The sequence below is a fragment of the Gopherus evgoodei genome, chromosome 3 (assembly GCF_007399415.2).
Source record: "Gopherus evgoodei ecotype Sinaloan lineage chromosome 3, rGopEvg1_v1.p, whole genome shotgun sequence".
In the NCBI taxonomy this organism is placed as follows: Eukaryota; Metazoa; Chordata; order Testudines; family Testudinidae; genus Gopherus; species Gopherus evgoodei.
Genome location: NC_044324.1, coordinates 221,284,427 through 221,304,572, shown reverse-complemented (window position 1 = coordinate 221,304,572; position 20,146 = coordinate 221,284,427). Strand labels below are relative to the sequence as shown.

General features: G+C 46.0%; 1 protein-coding gene across 3 annotated transcripts in view; it reads right to left on the bottom strand.

Annotated features, from left to right (window-relative positions):
• Positions 1-2,850: 2,850 nt before the first annotated feature.
• The window catches only part of DHX57 (DExH-box helicase 57), a 32,544-nt gene continuing 15,248 nt past the window's right edge, over positions 2,851-20,146 (bottom strand). For 2 of the 3 annotated variants that reach the window (XM_030558140.1, XM_030558139.1), the window contains exons 11-24: positions 19,626-19,680; positions 18,885-19,090; positions 17,390-17,506; positions 16,854-16,950; positions 15,019-15,192; positions 14,470-14,670; positions 13,033-13,309; positions 11,158-11,253; positions 10,984-11,067; positions 10,286-10,420; positions 8,476-8,550; positions 6,153-6,287; positions 3,799-3,999; positions 2,851-3,661 (exon numbers count right to left, since the gene is read on the bottom strand). In XM_030558140.1, coding sequence (XP_030414000.1) covers positions 3,518-3,661; positions 3,799-3,999; positions 6,153-6,287; positions 8,476-8,550; positions 10,286-10,420; positions 10,984-11,067; positions 11,158-11,253; positions 13,033-13,309; positions 14,470-14,670; positions 15,019-15,192; positions 16,854-16,950; positions 17,390-17,506; positions 18,885-19,090; positions 19,626-19,680 — 1,997 coding nt within the window. In that variant the 3' untranslated portion in view covers positions 2,851-3,517. Of the gene's footprint in view, positions 3,662-3,798; positions 4,000-6,152; positions 6,288-7,352; positions 7,717-8,475; positions 8,551-10,285; positions 10,421-10,983; positions 11,068-11,157; positions 11,254-13,032; positions 13,310-14,469; positions 14,671-15,018; positions 15,193-16,853; positions 16,951-17,389; positions 17,507-18,884; positions 19,091-19,625; positions 19,681-20,146 lie in introns of those variants that run through there. The other variant, XM_030558141.1, reaches the window with a different exon arrangement.

The following is a 20,146-nucleotide window of genomic DNA, read 5'->3' as shown; positions in this document are numbered from 1 at the left end:
CTGGTTTCCCTAGCCTCTGTTTGTCAGAAGCTGGGAATGGGTGACAGGGGATGGATCACTTGGCGATTACCTGTTCTGCTCATTCCCTGGCATTGGCCACTGTCAGAAGACAGGATACTGTGCTAGATGGACCATTGGTCTGACCCCATATGGCCAGTCTTATGTTCTCCCAGCTGCTGGGCAGGGTTGAGTTAAATGGATGTGAACAAAAACCAATTTTTAAAGAGTCTAAATCCTTCCCCATTGCAATCACTCAGGCTTCCCTCTCTTACTAGCCGTCCTCCCATATTCTCCTTCAGCAAATGGCTATGCTCAGAACTTACCTTGTTCTAAGCTGCGACTCTAAGAACGTCCCAAGGGGAAAGGCAATGCAGTGCTCCCGTAGGGGCTGGTTTCAGGACGTCAGACAGCGGGGACCTCACTTACGCCCCAAACAGAGTTTGCGGGTTGCTATTTTATTGCAAAGACATCCCTTTAAAAGCATTTAGTAAGTTGGAGGGCAAGGAACTCTCTCTGCTGGTGTCCGACTCATTCCCCACACCTGGGACCATGCTCCCTGTATGGTGGGACTTGGAGCATTTGCCTGCTGTCTCTCATGCTCTTTAGTGTTGCTCTGACACAGCTGCCAACCGGTGGGTCACCCACTACACGCCAAGAAGAATCTCAGCACAGAAGGGACGGCAGGGGGAAAGGAGGGAGCTGGCATCAGGCCCCCGGGCAAGGTGGGCGTTCCTCCTTTGCTGTGAGCTGCAAGGAAACAAGGCCCAATGGTGGCCTTTAGGAAACTTGACCCATGCTACCAAAAGGAGAGAGGCCAGCCCACTACCCTCTCCTGTGACTGCTCTGACTGACGCGGAGCATGGTTTTCCGCCCGTTCTGACAGATCCCTTCGCAGTGGGATGCGTGTGTTTTACAAAGCAGGCTTCTGTCCTCCTCCTACCTCCAGGGCTGACTGATTCACTGCTTTCAAGAGGCACTTTGCACAATTCCCTTGTAGAGGAACAGGCCAGTTTAGTTAAGAGGTGGAGGGCTGCTAGCAATAGCCAGCACCCATCAGGAATGCGCAGGCTTCCCCGGGTAATTGTGCCGATGCAGCTCAGCTGTGACCAGCATCTCCCCCGGGAAGCAATGAGCCACTGTGCCAACTGCAGTCACAGTGCTTCTAGTCAAACATTCCGCAAGCAGCGGGCAAAGGCCATGCACAAAGGATCCTTCCATGGTAGGGAAATGCTTTAACATACAATGCCCCTGAGGCTTCTGCTTCTCAGCTGTCACCTACGTCACAGGAACGCTGAGCGCCCAACACCTATGTGTAAAAACGAAGTCCCTGTTTCGAGTCCAATCCATAACAAGAGTAAAATCGGATTGTGTCAAACCATATCTCAGCTTCTGCTTAAAGCCACCCTGGGCAGCTTTGAGCAGTCACACGTCTTCCACCCCCGGGCAATAACTCCACCAGGGCACTGGTCCGCAGCTCTGTTGACTCCAATCCTGATTGGATGTTCTGTAACTTTTCAATGCACCTGAAGAGCAGCCTGACACATGAAGTCCCGTTTAACCACAGAACACGAACCAAAGTGGCAGTGCCAACCTCCCCATCCTGCTCAACCATCTTCCTCGCCCCTCTTGCAAAAGGACCAGTTCCAGACGTGAAGGGGGGATTCATTCCCTCTATTGATGATGCCAAATGAGATTTGTTACATGGCTTCCTATTGACAAAGGAACGGATGGCAACCGCTAGGAAGGTATTTCCCACGGGGCACTGAACAGCCATTGCTAGAAACATCTTTCTTTCTTTGAAAGTCAGCACTGCGGGAGCGGGTGGGGGGGCTCCAGATTTCATGATCAGTCCTGAGTGCTCCAGGTTGCCTCTGCCCACGAGGGTTTGGCTAGAAAGCTTCTACAACTTTGAAGCATGTGACTTCTTTTCAGCTGGTCTCCAGTGCGCACAAGCAGGGTGATTTCCTGTTATGTAGCAGAGTTTCACATTCACGTTGATTACCATCCAGAGGTGGATCAATGTCAGTGAAACTCATGGAGGAAACACTCCAGCCCTTCTGGGAAGAGAAGGGTGTAAATGTATTTGAGCAGCTTTGTCCTTTGCCAAGCAGCTGTTCAGGAGGAAGAGCCAGCAGGGATGAGAGCAGAAAACAGTCTCTAGCATAACCATCATTTACTGAACTCAGTTTGAGATGTAAAGGTCTCGTCTCTCTTCTGGCTGGATGGAGAATTGTGGCTTGGTCCAAAGCCCACTGAAGCGAATGGAAAAGCTCCTCTGACTTCAGCGGGCTTTGGACGTAGCCATGTATGTGCAAGTCCCAGCTCCCTGAGCAGAGACACCCTAGAAGAGTGGCCCCCAAACTGTGGGGTACGACCCACTACGGGGGTGCAGGGGAATGTTCAGGGGGGTGCGTGGCAGGGCTCAGGCCAGCCACCATGGGGGGTGGGGAGGGAACACCCCTCCAGCCCCACTCCGCCCCCAGCCGCAGCCCCGCCCCCTGTTCCAGCCCCAGTCTGGCTCTGTCCTCATTCCCTCTTTGCCACCAGGTCAGCTCTGCTTCTAGCCCCAGCTCGTCCCCCATCCTCAATTGAGGAAGCCTCGGCTGTGCAGTAATGGGCGAGGGAGCACGGACAGATTCATTACTGGTATGGTGAGTGGGGGCATGACAGGAGAAGTTGGGGTCCCACTGCCCTATAAGACTCGTGGTGCAACCCCACTACTCCCGGGCAGGATATGAAATCATAATGGGACTGGTCAGAGCCAGGTTCAAATAAGCCCCAACATTCAGCTCAATGAAGAACTCGGGACAGACCAGCTTTTGCACATTGATGAGAGCCCAACGCACTTAGTTTCAAAGATGAATCCACTAGTTTAATGACCAACTCACAGACTAATCCTTAAACGGAGCTCATTTAACATCTGCTGTATCCTAAACTGACTGATAAGTGCAGATCTCAGACTAAACAGCTCGTGAAGGTGCAATTCTTGGCCAAGTGGTTTATACTGAATTTAGAAAAGTTCTGGGCAGCTTGACCAGGTAACGCGCTCGCTCTCTCTCTCTCCCTGCCCAGGTAATGATGTGGCTCCAAGGGCAAGCTGCATGGCACGTGATTCCTTGATCTTCCTAACAAAAGTCAGTCGAAAGTGCTATACTGGAAAAAATACAACACTGACAAAAATGCGCCTACATAAAACATACTCCCAGCACTTAACAGGATTCAGTTAAAAAAAACAACAAATTCTCTGCGTTTCTTCTCTGATTTGGAGTTTTCTATTACTCTCATGAGAATTGCCAGCTTCCCATTCCCTAGTTTGTTCTGTGACCCTTTCATTTTTGGCAGAAGCCATTTTGCTTAGGTTTATTTCTTTGACTATTTTCCGAAAGCTAAAATGGCATTTACCAAGTTACTTCTACCAGGATCAGCGCCATACACTGACAATACCAAAGCGTTGCGGTATCAGAATCCATTTCCGAGCAGCAATTAGCAGTGGGTCTTTATAAAAGTGCTTCTCAGCTTACTGGGTGGTCACAAGCTTTACAATCATACTAATGATACGAGATCCTCGTGGGCACGTGCATAAATCCATGCTGGGATTCTTGATCTTATCCTGGAGTAACTGGTCTAGTTCACAGCGCAGTTCTTTCACCAGCTCTGCCACCTGAAGCAAACAGGGAAACATCACCCCAATTATCATGAAATAACTTCTCCCCTGTACTCGACATCTGCATGTTCTGTGTGTTGCAGAAGCTGAGCAAGGTTTGAAGCACTCACAATCTTGCTTGTGGGTTTCATTACCTGGTGGGAGGCTGCTGCGAAACGAATCCATCCGTCATCAAGCGAAATGACAAACTCCCCCCGTTGCAGCTGAACGTGGACCTGCCCTCCTCCAAATAAGACCAGCGGGTACACCGACACCATGCTGCAGTCCCGGATGAACACACGGCTCGTTTTGATCTTCTCGTGGTACACCAAGTAGGGGCTGTCAAAGTGCCTGGTCTGGAACATTCAATGCCAGAGGGTTGCAGTCAGTTACGAGTAAGAATGGCGACTACATTAGTGTCACTGAGCACACATTTTCAGTCAGTTACGGAATCAATCTGATTCCCATTCCCCTGCAGATTACGGGCTTGCTCGCTGCCCTGTGCATATAAAATGGCACATACAATTTATTTTTATTATAAAAAACAACCTTCAATGTTTTAGACACACAAACATCTCTTATCAAAACATATTTCACACTTAAAACTACAGGATTTATTAAACCGAGGGATTAATTGCAGTTATTGAATTAAACTGATTATTTCATATCAGCCTGGGAACATTTTCAAATATGCCTAAACCAAAGCACGTCAGCTCTTACTCGCTTAAGTCTCTTGAAAAAGATCCAGTCTCCTAAGTTACTTGGGCTGACTTACTGTGCCATATTGATAAAGCTTGGCCTCAAACGTTAGATGTTTTCCCCGATTTTCTTTATACAGAAAAGCAGCCTCTAACTCAGTGTTTGTGATAGAAGCTCATGGAGTTGGTATATTTACACCTCTGCCCCGCTAGAACGCTGTCCTTTGGAGCCAAAAACTCTTACCGCGTTATAGATGAAACCGCGTTATATCGAACGTGCTTTGATCTGCTGGATTGCGCAGCCCTACCCCCCGGAGCACTGTTTTACTGTATTATACCCAAATTCATGTTATATCGGGTCATGTTATATCGGGGTAGAGGCGTATTTTGTTATTTCAATGTTCTAAGGGATAAGTTTAGGCTTTAACAGATTTTGTTTTAAATTCAGATTTTAAAATAGATGCATTTAAAAAAGAAAAACTTGTAATTTCAACAACAAGATAAAAAATCCAATTTAAATTAAAAAATCTGAATTTATTTTTTCAAAACCATCATTGATTTTTATCCATCCTGGGTGTTGGGAAAGCCCAGTGGTTCTGCTTGTTCTCCCCTTTTGCTCGTCAGAATCTGCCTGGGAGTCAGTGCCTGCTTCCTCCGCACAGCCGCCCTTCCCGCGAGTGCAAAAGGGTTTTGCTGCAGCTGCTCGCAGGGACCACATGGCATTGATTTCTTTGTATTTCTAAAACGTGTCATTGCAGAGCTCATAATGTCACATATAACATAATCCTGTCTCCTCCACCTCGTCTCCTGTGCACGCTGTCTTCTGCCCTTCATCAAAATCTCACACAAATGTCTACGCCTCTTCCACACTGCCCCTGCTCGCAGTATGGCCTCCCTGAACTAATCCTCTAGGACACTACCTTTTTGTCTTTCCAATCTCTCCTCAGGACCCACCTCAGCCACAAGGCCTATACGAAATCAGCCAATTACCGACAGTGCCTTGAGTTTCCCACACCCAGGCAGGACAGCAAGGCATGTTTGAGGTGTAAGTAGTTCATTCTTATGTTAGTTTAAACTCAGCCTGATTCACCAGGATAGATTTATAAACACTTAAGTTTTACAATACTCCAACAGGCTATTATATTTAACAATGTAATATGAGTTTTTAATTTGTATCCTCGAAAAGGAGAACAACGTTACCATGTACCACTTTAATAAAAAGAACACCCGTTCAATGGTAGGTTTCCCTCATGTGATCTTTATTAATGGGATAGCATCACCTTCAAAGAAAATGATTGCATTTGATCTCATACGAAGAAGTGATACTGTGCATTTCAACAGTGAATGATTTACAAATAAAGTATTTCAATGGTAGAAATATGCACCCACATGTTCAGTCAATTTGCCCGTGTAAAGACGCTACGTGCATAAACAGTTGCCATTTCATGCACAGTTCCTGAGATTGCATGGACAATTGTGGTGGTCCCTACAGGCACAATCCCCTACAATTAGGGTAACTCTGCATGAACATGTGTTCTTGCAATTGTGAAAATCTGGGCCATGAAGTTGCTTGACCCTGCAAACTTAACTTCATAATCTGAGTTTCTGACGTCTACTGTAATAGAGGTTCCTACCCGTGATCTGTGCCATTATTTAAAACCCATCGCTGAGAGGATTTCAATCATGCCGCTGCTGTATTTTTAAGACTGGTCAATGCTCTAGTTCATAATCCAAGCAGCTTTTAGTTGAAGTAATGTCTTTTTTTTTAAATGTAGACAATGTATTTTATTGAGTTGGAAAAAAATCCTTACTTGATAATTCACCGAGGAAGGATGAATGTGAACGTAACCGTCATTTTTTGTAACGAACTTCAACTCCTCTGCCTTTGGGTGCAATTTAACTGCTCCTGCACTGGTATACTGGTATTTCCCCTCAGGGGTTTTCACCTAAATGTGAAGATAATAAATAGTAACAAAATAAATCTCTCTCACATCTCCTGCCCCAAGGAAACAGTCTTACCCGAGGTCTATTACTATGGCAACACCAACATGAAGTATTACGGTAGCTATTAAGAAAGGCTACTGTGTTGCATTTCAGCTTACATCTAACCCAGGGATTGGCAACCTTTCAGAAGTGCTGTGCCGAGTCTTCATTTATTCACTCTAATTTAAGGTTTCACGTGCTGGTAATACATTTTAATGTTTTTAGAAGGTCTCTCTCTGTAAGTCTACATATTATATAACTAAAATATTGTTGTATTGTAAAATAAACAAGGTTTTAAAAATGTTTAAGAAGTTTCATTTAAAATTACATTAAAATGTTGATCTTACGCTGCTGGCCCGCTCAGCCTGCTGCTGGTCTGGGGTTCTGTTCACCTAGGCCGGCAGCGGGCTGAGCGGGGCCTGTGGCCAGGACCCCAGCTGGCAAGGGTCCAGCAGCCAGAAACCCAGACCGGCAGCGGGCTGTGCGGGGCCAGTGGCCAGGACCCCAGACTGGCAGTGGGTTAAGCGGCTCAGCCCACTGCCGCTCAGGGGTTCCATCCGCTGGCTCCTGCCAGCTGGGATCCCGGCTGCCGGTCTGGGGTCCCTGCCCTGCCCTGCCCACATACAGTGGGTACCTACCTTCTCCCGGGTTCTGGCCCATCTCTTCCTCTCTCTGCTCTGAGCACAGGGCTGGGGGTGAAGGGTCTGGCTAGGAGCTAGAATGAGGGAGAGGGCTCAGGGTTGGGACAGGAGGTTTGGGTGTGGGGCACGTACCTGGGCAGCTCCCATTTGGTGCGAGGGGTGCAGGTCGGGATGTGTGGATCGGGGCGGGGGGGGGTGCAAGAGCTCCCGTTTGGTGCTCAGGGTGGAGGTGGGGATATGGGGGGTGCATGGGGTGTGGGGCTGGGTATGTGGTGGGGTGCAAGAGTCAGGGCAGGGGGCATGTGAGGGGGTGCAGGTGTCAGGGCAGGAGGTGGGGGGGGCCGGGTATGTTTGGGGGTGCCAGAGTCAGGGCAGGGGTAGTGGGGGATGTGTGAAGGAGTCAAGCAGAGGGCTGGGTATGTATTCGGGGGGTACAGGGCTCAGGGCAGGGGCCTGGGAGGTGTGCAGGGCTCAGGACACGGGCCTGGGGGTTGTGCAGGGCTGCGGGGCTCAGGGCAGAGGGCTGTGGGGGGGGAGGAGGGCTTAGGGCAGAGCGCTGGAGGGGATATGCCCCTATTCCACCACCCCCATTCCTCAAGGCCCTGTCCCCGCATCTTCTCTGCCTCCGCCGGGAGCAGCGAGCACGCTGACTCTGCTTCTTCCCAACCTTCTCCCTCGCAAGGGCCATCAGCTGATCGGCCAGCAGGGAGTGCAGGACGGAGAGGCAGAGGAAGGGCAGGAACCCAGCACACTGTGGGAAGAGGTGGGGGGGGGCAGAAGGTGGAGAAGAGTAGGCCATTAAAAATGGGCACGTGTGCCATAGGTTGCCATCCCTGATCTAACCCAATATTTTCAGTTGCTCATAACTCTCAAACAAATTCTTTTTAGAAGACATTTTTGCTTGGTCTCAGCCCAGGATGACTTTGGAAGTATCTAGACCCCATTACCAGAGTACTGTCAGCACTCTGCAAAACTACTCAATACAGTTTGGGGATCGGCTTTATAATGTTCCAGCTTTCATCCCAGAATGTACTTCCTTCTGCTCATGTTCAGACTGTGGCCTATGGTGGCTACCGATGCATGTGCCTGGCATCTTAAGATCACACTAAAATAGAAGTCTGTTGGAATAACACCAATAGCCGGCTACATGAGTTTGTAAACTGGAGTTCAGTTGCTTAAAGTAATAGGGGCAGCATGCTCGGTGGAGGTATCGTACCCTTGGACAGGAGGCAGTCTGTCTCCAGCTCAAACTAGCCCACCTTAATTGATCACTCATTACAGCTGGTATGGCAACACCCATTTTTTCATGTTCTCTGTGTATATATATCTTCCTACTGTATTTTCCATTCCGATAAAGTGGGTTTTAGCCCACACAAGTTTATGCGCAAATAAATTCGTTAGTCTCTAAGGTGCCACAAGTACTCCTGTTCTTTTTGCAGAATCAAAGCATTCAGTACAGATCTGCCACTCAAAAGGGAGCAGGATGTAAAAGAAGATAGCAACCTCTTACCTGGACAACATTGGGATACAGAGCAGCACATAATATTGCTGATATCAACTTGATGTTCTCTGCATTGGAGTTTGCCTGTGAAATACATACATACAATAAGTACTACAATTCCAGGTTACTACCTACATGCCTTATACCAGTGACCCTTCAATGAAAACCAGGGATTTCTTGATTCACTATAGAACATGACTTCATATTAAAACTAAATTACTGACACTGTTGGTATCCTTCTTTTGAGCCAACTATGTAACTTCTTATTTGGAGCAGTTAATGGATTCTGCACTCTCAGGTTATGTTTTAACTACACTTTTTTTAAACCTTTAATTAAACTAATTGCCAATTAATTTGCAATAGTGAATGTTTGTCAGAGCTAATCTGGACACTCCTCAAACATTTATGCTACTAAGTACTTGATCCCTAAGGTGAATCACAAACCATCCCAGGTCTGCATGATGATGTAGTCTCACCATTCTACGCTTGGTGTCCCGGCTCCAGACCTGCCAGTCGGCATAAGGAGATTCCACAGCTATTAAAACCTACATCAGCTGTCTCTACTGCTCCATATGGCCTGCGTGATCTCCTTGGCAAAGCACGCTCCTGCTTTCATAGGGCTGAAATGCCCTCAACCACATCTAATATCCAGTATCTATCTCCTGTTTCCAAAATGAGAGTTGCATTAATTGCAACATTTGGTATCAGTGCACAGATAATATGGCCATGAGTGAGGTATATGAACATATCTTGAACAGGTCATCGCTCCAGATTGGATCCATGCCTTCACACTGTTTGGCTGTCTAGGCCATAGACAGCAATCTACTGTGCGTCAACCTGGAAGTCGGTCACTTTACTGACTTGGCGGGCTAAGATCACATCTGTACATGTGCCCAGAAAGAACAGACAAGTTATCCCACAATACGCTGTGAAAGAATTCACAAGTCAGCTTTGATTAGAGCATGGATATGAACCATGAGCTGCTAAGAACCCTGGGAAGTGCCCCCAGAAGGCCTAGCACCTCACCTGACTGAGTGAATCACCAGTGTGGATCCAGCAACTCAAGTGTGATTGCTCTCACCTCTCACTCGGGCCAGGCCCGTTTGAGTGGTCACACCAGTGTGCCAGCCTTTCGAGTGAACTGTACAGTGTGGACAAGCCTTAACTACTCCAGTGTGTTAATTACGTCAATTGATAATTAACTAGAGGTTAAAAAAAAAAAATCAGATGGTGCATACCAGACATTGGGTTTCCTTGGATCTATTATTCTCCCTGGATTCATTCATAGTGCCTTCCACCCTACAAAGCTGGCCAGGAGAGCGCAGCCATCCTTTCCAACATGGACCTCGCAACAGTCATCTACACCTCTGTCCCATTGTGATTACAGCTCTCATTATGGCGATACTGAAAACCTACTGGAAAGCTGCACTAGGAGAGTGCAGAAAAGCGACTCACCTCCAGTCGCATTGCCTGTGCAGATTCACACTGTGGGAATTGCATGTCCTGCCATAGGACCATTGCAGCATGGCTATTCATTAGGCAGCGTGCATGCAGCTCAGATTTGTTGCTGTAGAACCAAGAGTATAAAAGCCTCCAGCAGCTAACTCCCTCAGTCTCTGACCCCAGACTTAAGTTATAATACAAGTCTCCAAAGTAGAAGGGAGCAGGGATGGTAGATTGACAAAGAAGAAAAGGGCAATCACTAATCACATTGGCTAGTGAGACAAGCCTGCTCCAGCAAGCACACCACACCAAACGTTTGCTACAAAGGCCGATTAGAGATTAAAGCAGCAGTTTAAAGCACTAACGCTCCAGTTACCTCTTCTCCTGTAGCATCCAAAACACCATCTCCTCGAGACCACCTCTTCTCCATGTCCCTGGCTCTTAACCCCTCCTTCACAAATCCAATGTCCGACAGCAGTTCTGTGAATTGCCTTTTTAGGCTCGCCATTTCCTACAAGTCAACAGAAAGCATTGAGAAGTGCCACATGCACATGAGGTTAATTCACACCAGATTCCCCAGTTTAAACACGAGTCGCAAGGATTATCCTTTGGCATCTCTCGCAATCACCTATCATCACTTTGGTTGCTTGCAGCAAGACAACCAGCGGATATGTGAAAACTCCAGGAAATGGTACCCATTTGAAGATGTTATCCAATCAAACAGAGTAGGAGGAGCTTGCCGTTAAGGTTGACAGGTTCCCAAACCCAGCTTTTGCCATTGTTCAGAACTTTCTCAAGCCAATTCCTTCTGAGCTGAAATATTCCTACATTGGTCTGAGCCTCGGGTTGATTTTGAAGTTAAACATATCTGGTTACACTAGGATTACAGGCTCAGACAGTTGGCTGAAGTTACAGTCAGTAATATTTCCCAGCTCTTGGCTAAACTTGGAAGAAGATCTGAAGGATGGGGCAGGGAGAGGAGGTGAAATAAAGAGGGATGTGATTGACAAGATGATGGAGATTACTGTCTTTTTTAAAATAATCCTGAAAAATACCGAATCAAAACTGACTTACTTGAAGAACTCTTCCTGATAAGAAGTTTTCCCTGCAATAGCTGTAGCTTGCATGAGAACTCTCTTTGGTACTCAAGCGCCATCCCTAAATAATGGAAACCAAACTTTATGAATGATGCCTTGGATTTCAGAACATGTACACACTTTTGATCTGGGTCACTAATTTTTAGCTCACCTTATAAGCCTGGAGAAGAGCCAGGTAATCACTGTTTCCTATTGCAAATTCCAGCTTTTTTTTGTTCGCTTCCTCCCTTTTATCCCATGGAGACACCTAAATAAATAGATTGACACATTTCATCTCTGCTTCTCCCGTCGTTGCTCAAAGCAGGAGCTTTATCATCGGTGCTGCATGTTGTCTTTCTTACATGATCAGTAAGCTACTGATCCGTTGCAGTCCTCATATCCATGACAAAAAAAGTTTACTAAGCAGTAACTGAAGTTCTCTGGGTATATTGCCTATGCAGACTCCTGCTGTCAGAGTTGCATGCTGTGATTCATTGGTCCCAGGACCGTTCCAAAGCAATATATTTGTTAGGGGAGGAAAGCATACTGACCACAGATTTGATATTATAAAAAACTTCACTTCCAGAACAGTCCTACGCAACTCTGTTTCCCCTACTCTCAATAACGTAACCGTCAAGAAACAGGAGGAGGGAGGATCAGGCTGCACCTGCAGAAGCAATATACTGGGGAACAACCTTCCTTTTTCTTTTAGAGAACTGCCTCTGCAGACCTCACTGGAGGAGATTAGGAAGCATCAGAAAGGCCTTGTCTACACTAGAGAAAACCCTGAGCCTACCATCTCCCCACTTCTGACTGGGAATGAATGTCTCACAGCCGTAACACTTGTCCCTGCACCAGGCTCTTCATATGTCAATTGGTGGCCCAGGAAAGAAAGAATTAAAAGCAGAGCCCTGCTCTGGACCTGCACAAGCCCAAGCCCTGCTCTGGACCTGCACAAGGCTGAAACCGATCAAAACCACAGCTTTAAAACCCCCAACAATTTCATACAGTTAAAGCTAAAACGAGAATTGTGCAATGGAGAAGGAAAGAGGAGGGAAGAGAAAGTCTGAAAGCCATTCTCTTTCCCTAGATGATAGGTGGCTATGGATGGGGCATTTTAGAACCACGATTCAACAAAACAGATCTGCAGTTGACGTACGGGCACCAAACAGTTATATCACTCTAATACATTCCAGTCTTACACAACTCCAACCGTGAGGGATTTGCAGAGGCAATTTCATAATTGTATTGTCCACAATACAGACTATTTGTACCATTAACTATAGCTGGCAAAACCATATACTGAGATTGAATGCTCAGTCCTGATCTTTGATATGAGGTTGTATATTGCTTTAGACAGATATCTAAAAACTATAGCCACTGGACATACAGAACAGCAGCTGATTTTACAAGCTAAACTGACGTTCACACACACAGCCTGAGATCAGGAATCAATATTATATTCAGAGCTCAGAACTGTCAGCTTCATAATCATCATGAACACTAACACCACTGCTTCCAAACACAGGTGGGCGTAGGAGATGTAAAGCATATACCTATAATTTCACAAGGACGATCTCTTGCACACACATTTATAGATTGTGTTTCTGGACTCAGCAAGAACTAAAAATTGAAGCTTTATGTACTAGTTAATATTTATAATCACTTCGATCTTTGATCAATTTCGTACTTAAACAGGACTGTGGTTCTCTTGGTGTTATTTTGGCCTCTACTTACATTATTTGAAAACAATCATTAGTTATTCTGCTCAAAAGAATTCCACCCTCCAGTAAAATATTATGTTCTTTTTATTAGGGATCAAACTGTTCTTGACACTTCTGTCTCTGCATGTACTTATGATATGAATATTCAGTTCAGACACAAAAACATTTTATACTAACACAAAGATGCTCTGTGCAGTAAGTGGATCTGGTCAGAAAAGTAAGATGAATCCTGTTGCAGTATACTGCAATAGTCACTTATGACTACAACACATTATTTTCAGATTTTGACACACAGTTGTCGTTTATTAGAGTGGCATACTTACAAAAGGGGACTTAAAGGCCAGACTTGCTGCTATAGTTAGTGCAGGATCCAGACAACGGAAAATGGTGCCAAACAACATTAGTTTTCCAATCCGCACATCGACAGGCAAGGAGGCCAAGTGATACCCCAAGGGGGTGAGCTTTTCATCTGGAGTTAAAGCGCCCAAGTCCTGCAGCCGGAGTTTCGATGCACGCAGAGATTCAATTCTTGGCGGCTCAATCAGGCGGGATAAGACAGATTGAAGGCCATGCGCAGAAAACATATCCAAAATCTTAATTCTTAAGGAAGAAGACGACAACTCAGTCTGCTGACATAGGACAAAGCCGCAAACTTTTTCCAAATCATTAAGAATGCCCTCCCCACAGCCTGCTTTCTAGATAGGCCATGCCAATGGGAGCACAGCAACCAGTCCTCCATGGTCTACACTGGCTCCCTACTGACTTCCTGATCCACTTCAAGATGCTGATCCTTATCTTTAAAGCCCTTAACAGGCACTGGCTAAACTACCCCCGATGGCCTCTTCCCTACCCTTTGCCACTGCAGCTGCAGAGGCCGTGAGCTAACTAAAGACTAGAGAATCTGCTACTACTGCAGATCAGAACACGCTCAGATCCAGTGACCGTCACAACATGGTGCAAGACCCATCTTTGTACAAGCCCCTCGAACCATAAAGCTAACAAGCTGCCATTCCTCCCGGTCAAGAGCTAATAAGGCATAACTCAACTTGGGAAGCAGCCCGGAACGACTAGGGAAGAGTTTTGATCCCATAGACTTGATTCAGAGCCCATTCAAGTCAATGCAAAGACTCCCATTTACATCACTGGGCTTTGGCTTTGCAAAAGTACCTTCTAATCCTAAATTACGGGCATTGTTTTGAATGCTAGAAGTCTCCATTTGTAAAGGAACGTATGGAATGAGGCTGAACATCAAAGGCCTCCCACTTTAATATTTATATTGCAGCAGTGCCTAATTGGAATTGAACCAGGCTGCGAGCAAACACGTAAGATGACGCAGTAGTCCCTCTACCTCCAAAAGAATTTGTAATTTAAAAAGACAACAAACATGGAGCTGCAGGAAAGGAATGCAATATACCAGCGAAGTGCTCAGAGGAATATCGTCTTCTTAGCACTGCCCTTGTTTATAGGGGTGGGACCAGCCAAGGAAATAGTGAGTGGAGGGTGTGTTTGAGGGAGAGGGTAGGCAGTAACATAGTGGGTGGGAAGACCAAGGTCCTGAAGCAGAGGTAGAGAGGCAATCAGTGAGAGACGAGAGCCATCAACAGCCAGTCAACAAAACAAAAGTGACGAGAGGTGGGCTTGCTGGCTTCCATGATGTCAGGAGCTTGGTAGGAGTGTGACAACTCTGCTGCTCCAGTCTGTAGAGAGAGGAGCTTCTGAGAGCCGGCCCTTTAAGACCGATTACGTTGATAATGGTTTACCTGAGACACAGCTGTTCCAAAGGCACTCTTTGGATTTCGGGTAACTGCTGCTTTACCAGCTGATGAGTGTAGTGATGGCTACTGAAAAGATGAAAGCAGACTCCGGAGGCTACGCGCCCTGCCCGCCCTTTCCTTTGCAATGCATTGGCTTTGGACACAAATGTGTCTTCCAAACTTTCCATTCCTTTGCTGGGGTCGTATCTACAAGAGGAAACAAGTTAAAATGGATGAGGATGGGAGTTTCACTTCAAGCAGGCGAAGAGCCCCGACACCGAAGCTCAAGCAGAGAGGTACTGCCAACTTTTGGAAGGCCATAACTACCAACACTATGGATGCACGTCCGTAACAAGGCCGTGCATGGAACTCCCATGGAGTCAATGGGAGCTTTGTGCACACAGTAAGCTACACAACGAGGGCCTTTCAGATTTTCTCCAGCTCTTTAACAGACGTGAATTCACACTCTGATGCGTTGGACAGTTTTTTTAAACAGATACCATGCAGAACACATCATTCTCTGAGATCACAGTTCCGCCAGAATAATCCCAATACCTTTTCTCTTTCATTTTCCCAGAATCAATCACAAAGACCACATCATCAATGGTGATGGACGTTTCTGCAATGTTCGTAGATATGATGATCTTGGTAACTCCTACAGGGGGCTTCAGGAACACAGACTGCTGGTCTTCACTGGACAGCGAGGAATGGAGTGGATAAACAACACAGCTAGAAGAGAAAGATGAGCGCATGCTTATCGTTGCCAACCTTTCTTCCTCCCAACATCTGTCCATTCACACAAGCTTTAGCCCAGAGTATTGTAGGTTGTACATTCCCATTCTCAGAACGCAGCCCACGTGTAGCCCATACCCACTGTCCCCTGCCCAGCTACAACTTCAGATTGGGACTCCAGGGGCCATGGATTATGGGATGGACATGTTCCTTGCTACATCTCACCATCAGCTCTTCTGGTGGATACAATCACCCGGCAGAATGCAGCCCACAGAGTTGACTTGCAAATATCCAGTAACTGAATTTGGCTGCTGACAGAGAAGTGAGCCTGGAGCTCTAAGGAGCAAAGAAAACGGGACCTACCCCTTAAGAGTCTAACAGCGACCTTGGTTTTCTTGATTCTCTCCACAGTCCAATCAGCCCTTAGACTGAACAGATCCAGTCCCTTAAGTGGCGCTGTGATAGGGTTGAGTACCCCACCTTGCACAGGTCACTGGCCTTTAAAATATTCTCGGGGGGGGGGGGCTGAGGGCGGGAGGCGGGGGGAGAAGACAGGGTTTCAGAGCTGGGTTGCAGTCTCTGCTGAAGGGTCCCTGAGAGCAGAGCTCTTCTGAGCAACTAAGCGGGAGCCCACCTTCTTCCTCCAAAGCCAGTCAGGGATTCTGCCAAGATTTCTGCCTTGTACGGTTCTGCTGTCTTTCTATCCCCATAAGCTCCTCCCCTATTTACTCACCAGAAGGCTTAAGGAGCCTGGTAGTGATAGGGTCTGCTTGCCTAAGGTGACATGTCCTATGATTTGCTATCACTGGCCACGGGCTTTGCTAGGTGCTTTTTGAAAGATTGAAATTAAAACAGTATGTACAACCAGGGCTGCCACCAGATTTACACAAGCCATTCTGTGGGTATTACTCTATTCTGCTGAGAAATTTGATCACCACAACACATCAGGCTAAGATCACTCAACCTAACCAGGAGAATTCCTTCTTGTTTAAATGCAGCCTTCAGATTGTGATCTAAATATGCGTGGGACAGCTTCCCTCCAAGTATAAGCTTATTTTTCCCTTTCTTGATTTTCTTCCTGCCCATTCCCACAAAATGTAGAATGTTTTACCTTAGAAATATCCAATACTTTACAGCACTAAAAATGCAGATGTTTTTGAAGTGCAAAACAGGGTAAAAGATAAGAGTTAGACTCTACATTTTTCAGCCTTCCATTGGCTCGCCGTAGCTAGTGCGTGAAGACCCACTGCAGATAGCACATAAAGACTATCTAGGCTCTTATACAACACCCATTACCATGGTATCTGACTGCCTCCCAAAATTCTCAAGTTATACTTATCTTGGTCACCAAAACTCCAACTTTCCCTTCCCCGGTTTGAGGAAATGTGACGAGAACTTACATGGCAAATGTGCTAAGTGCATGATGGTTGAGCCCCTGTGCTAACTTATAAATGACCTGTTCCAGGTGGAAGAGAAATGGAGAGAATGGCATCTAAGCCTTCTCCATCACCAGCTGTCTCAAACAGTAAGTGATCTGCACTTGTAACTGGAGACAGATACCAGAGTTTGAGTAGAAGGTAACTTTTTTTTTTAAATCAGTTTCTTTACCCTTGATTTAACTTCAACACACTATTGGTTTTGGGACACTCTTGACTTACCGTTTACTGTGTCTATTACTGAAAAGGGCATTAGACTGTAGCTGTTCATAAAGCATCTTAATTTCTGCTAGACCAGGCAAAAATATCAGTACAGCACCTGTACATATGGGGGAAAGAAAAGTCAATAGACGAGTTCAGCTAGAATGCATGACTACACTTTGATTTTACCGCAATGCACAAAGGCCCCAGCCAAAACTGGAGCTCCATTTTGCTATGCGCTATATAAACTCACCAGCAGCAATGCCCCCTGCCCCCAAGAATACAATCTAACCAGACAAGACAGATAAAGACGTCAGCATACTGTCAAAGGTACATCTCTTTGCTACAGTTTTTATGCTGGCCCAGTGTACCCATCTGCCCATCCCCACAGAAATTAGGGGCCTCCCCACTCCGATTGACTCAAATGTCCTCAGATAAATTCGGAAGTTATGAAAATTATGTTTTGGATGAAAGCGCCAGCTTGGCACAACCTATACAAGCACATAACTGTTACATGTATTCCCAGTTATACAACCCACAATGGACAGCCAGGTTACCTGGTGGGTACGAGTGTTTGCCGCTGACTATCCATTCCAGCAGGGACTCTATTAATTCCAGATTAACTTTGTCTAAGTCCATGGCAGCCATTGTTTTTAACACTGATTTACTAACCCCTGAAAGAGAATTTAAAAGAGGGTAGGGACATAGGTGAGTTGGTGTCTCATAAAAGAGCATTCACTATACAGTTAACTGGGAAAATGGCCACACAGAGGATCAGCAGCCGTTCCCCAAGCAGGATCCTGCATCCCTGTAAATATGGCTGAAGGGTACAGTAAGTACAATACCTCTGAGCGCAGTCTGTCCTGCCCTCCCCTTCATTCATTCTTCCCCACTTGACTTCTCCTCATTAACTCTACCACTCCTCCCACTCTCCTTTCTTCTCACTCACACCCTATTGGGTCTCATATATGCCCAACGCACCACACTCCCTGTGTGCCACATCCAATGAACAAAGACACATGTGCCAGCCCAGCACAGCTCACTCACACTGGAAGCAGGCAGGAGTTGGGAATGCCATGGGGGCAGCCAAGGACTGACACCAGAGTTCTCCAGGACCCTGCACACAAACTCTGTTCTGCTTCCTCCCAGTATTTCATTTCTTAAATACAACAGACCCCAAAAGCCCTTTACCCTTTTGGGCTACTACAATCTTCCCCCCAACCCTCCACTCCCATCCTTGAAGATACAACCCCAGAGCTGTACATGAAGGATTACAATGAAAAAAAGGCTGGGTGGCTATCGGATCACTATTTTGCAAGTCAGTATACACCCCAGTGAAGTTCAGCAGCGAAGCCCTGGAACGGGAGCTTCCCGCCTAATCGAGCCGCTGTGCTGATGCAGGACCAAGTAAACTGAGACCATCTCTAACAGCTGTCCTTAAAAACCTCCAATGGTGGGGATTCCACAACCCCCCTTGGTATCCTATTCAAGTGCTTAACTACCGTTACAGTTAGAAAGTTTTCCATATATCGAACCTAAATCTCTCTTGCTGCAGATGAAGCCAATTACTTCTTGTCCTGCCCTCAGTGAATATGGAGAACAATTGATCACCGTCCTCTTTATAACAGCCCTCCATATATTTGAATATTTTTAACAAGTTGCTCACAAGCCTTCTTTTCTCAAGATTAAGCACGCCCAGTTTGTTTGTTTTTTAAATCTTTCTTCATAGGCCAGGTTTTCTAAACCTCACCATTTTTGTTGCCCTCTTCTGGACTCTCTAATTTGTCCACATCTTTCTTACAATGTGACGCCTAGAACTGGACACAGCACTCTAGCTGAAGCCTCACCGGTATCGAGTGGAGTGGGACAATTATCTCCCATGTCTTATATATGACACTCCTGTTAATACATCACAGAAAATTGAACTTTACACCATGAAGCCTCAAATTATGAAAATACATGTATACTTTACAATACATTCAAGAGTACCAGCTGGGTGTGTAAGTACGCTTTTTGGGATATATGAGAGAGAGAGAGAGAGAGATTGATTACCTTTGTACCGTATCAGGAGCTGTTTAAAAGTTAATTGCTGGTCTGGGACTGAATCCTTGACAGTAGTGTCATCCTCTAGGAGGCGAGCGCATCTTAGATCTTCCTCTACTTCTTCTAACGCAGTTCTCTTGCGCCTTGCTTTAAGTTTCTCTTCTGGGCCTCGTTTCGTGTTGTTCATGTACGGACTACCATCCTCTAAGACATACCTGAACAGGAGCAAAGAGAATTCAGTCATAGGGAAAGCAGTTTGTACAGTCTATGCTTTAAATTAAGCTTTCAAGGTATTATGCCATGCCCATCACCATGGTACCGCTATGCCTTACAAATTTATATAAAGAATATGAGTGGCTAATCATAGCCCTGACTTCTCTCTTCTGTCACTCTTTCTAGCAGCAGGTAGGAGTGCTGGGAATGTTACATCACTCTTAGCATAAGGAGTTAGCACATATTGTAAAGTCTGAATGGTCCTTTAGAATATGTGCTAACTACTTATACTAAACAATCTGTTCCACCTTGCCTGTAGCTGTGATGTTTGGAGTCCCTTTCCCAGGTCTGAAGAAAAGATCTGCAGGGCTCAAAAAATGCTCGCACCAAGAGAAGTTGGCCCAATAAAAGACACTGCCTCACCCACCTAGTCTCTCTAATATCCTGGGACCGACACAGCTACAACCGTGTTGCATACAACAATGGAACTATTCCAAAGGGCAGTTACTTGTGAGAATGCTGTCAATGATTTCATACCTTGTCACTGCAATTACATCTTCCAGAAAAAACTGATCCACAGGGAATGTTCGACCTACAGAGAAAAATTTGAATCTTAAAGGAAAATGCGAGCTATCATTTCAGGAGTGGCGGTCAGGGGAGGGACAGTGTTTACAATTTCTCATGCTGGTGTTTCACCACTTCACCCCTTGTCCCACCTTCATTAACTTAACAGCACTGTGGGGGTTCTTTTAGAACTATACTGCAATCAGTAACACAACTCAGTCCAGAACAAATGGCTGATGTTTTTCAAGAACCCTGCTGGCATTCACTCAGTTTACACAAGGAGGATTCCTGTAGCAAGGTAATTTGGTGCAGTATTAGAATGATAGGAAGCAACAAAGTTCCATCTAGCTAGGTATTTATATCATGCTCAGTGTGATATCTGAGCATTGTATACTAAATGTCTAAATGGAGGCCTACACGTACCCTTGGATACTCAAGCTCCTCCCCGTTTACCAGAACAGAAGGGATTGTTTTTTCCTGTTTTAGGGAAGCTG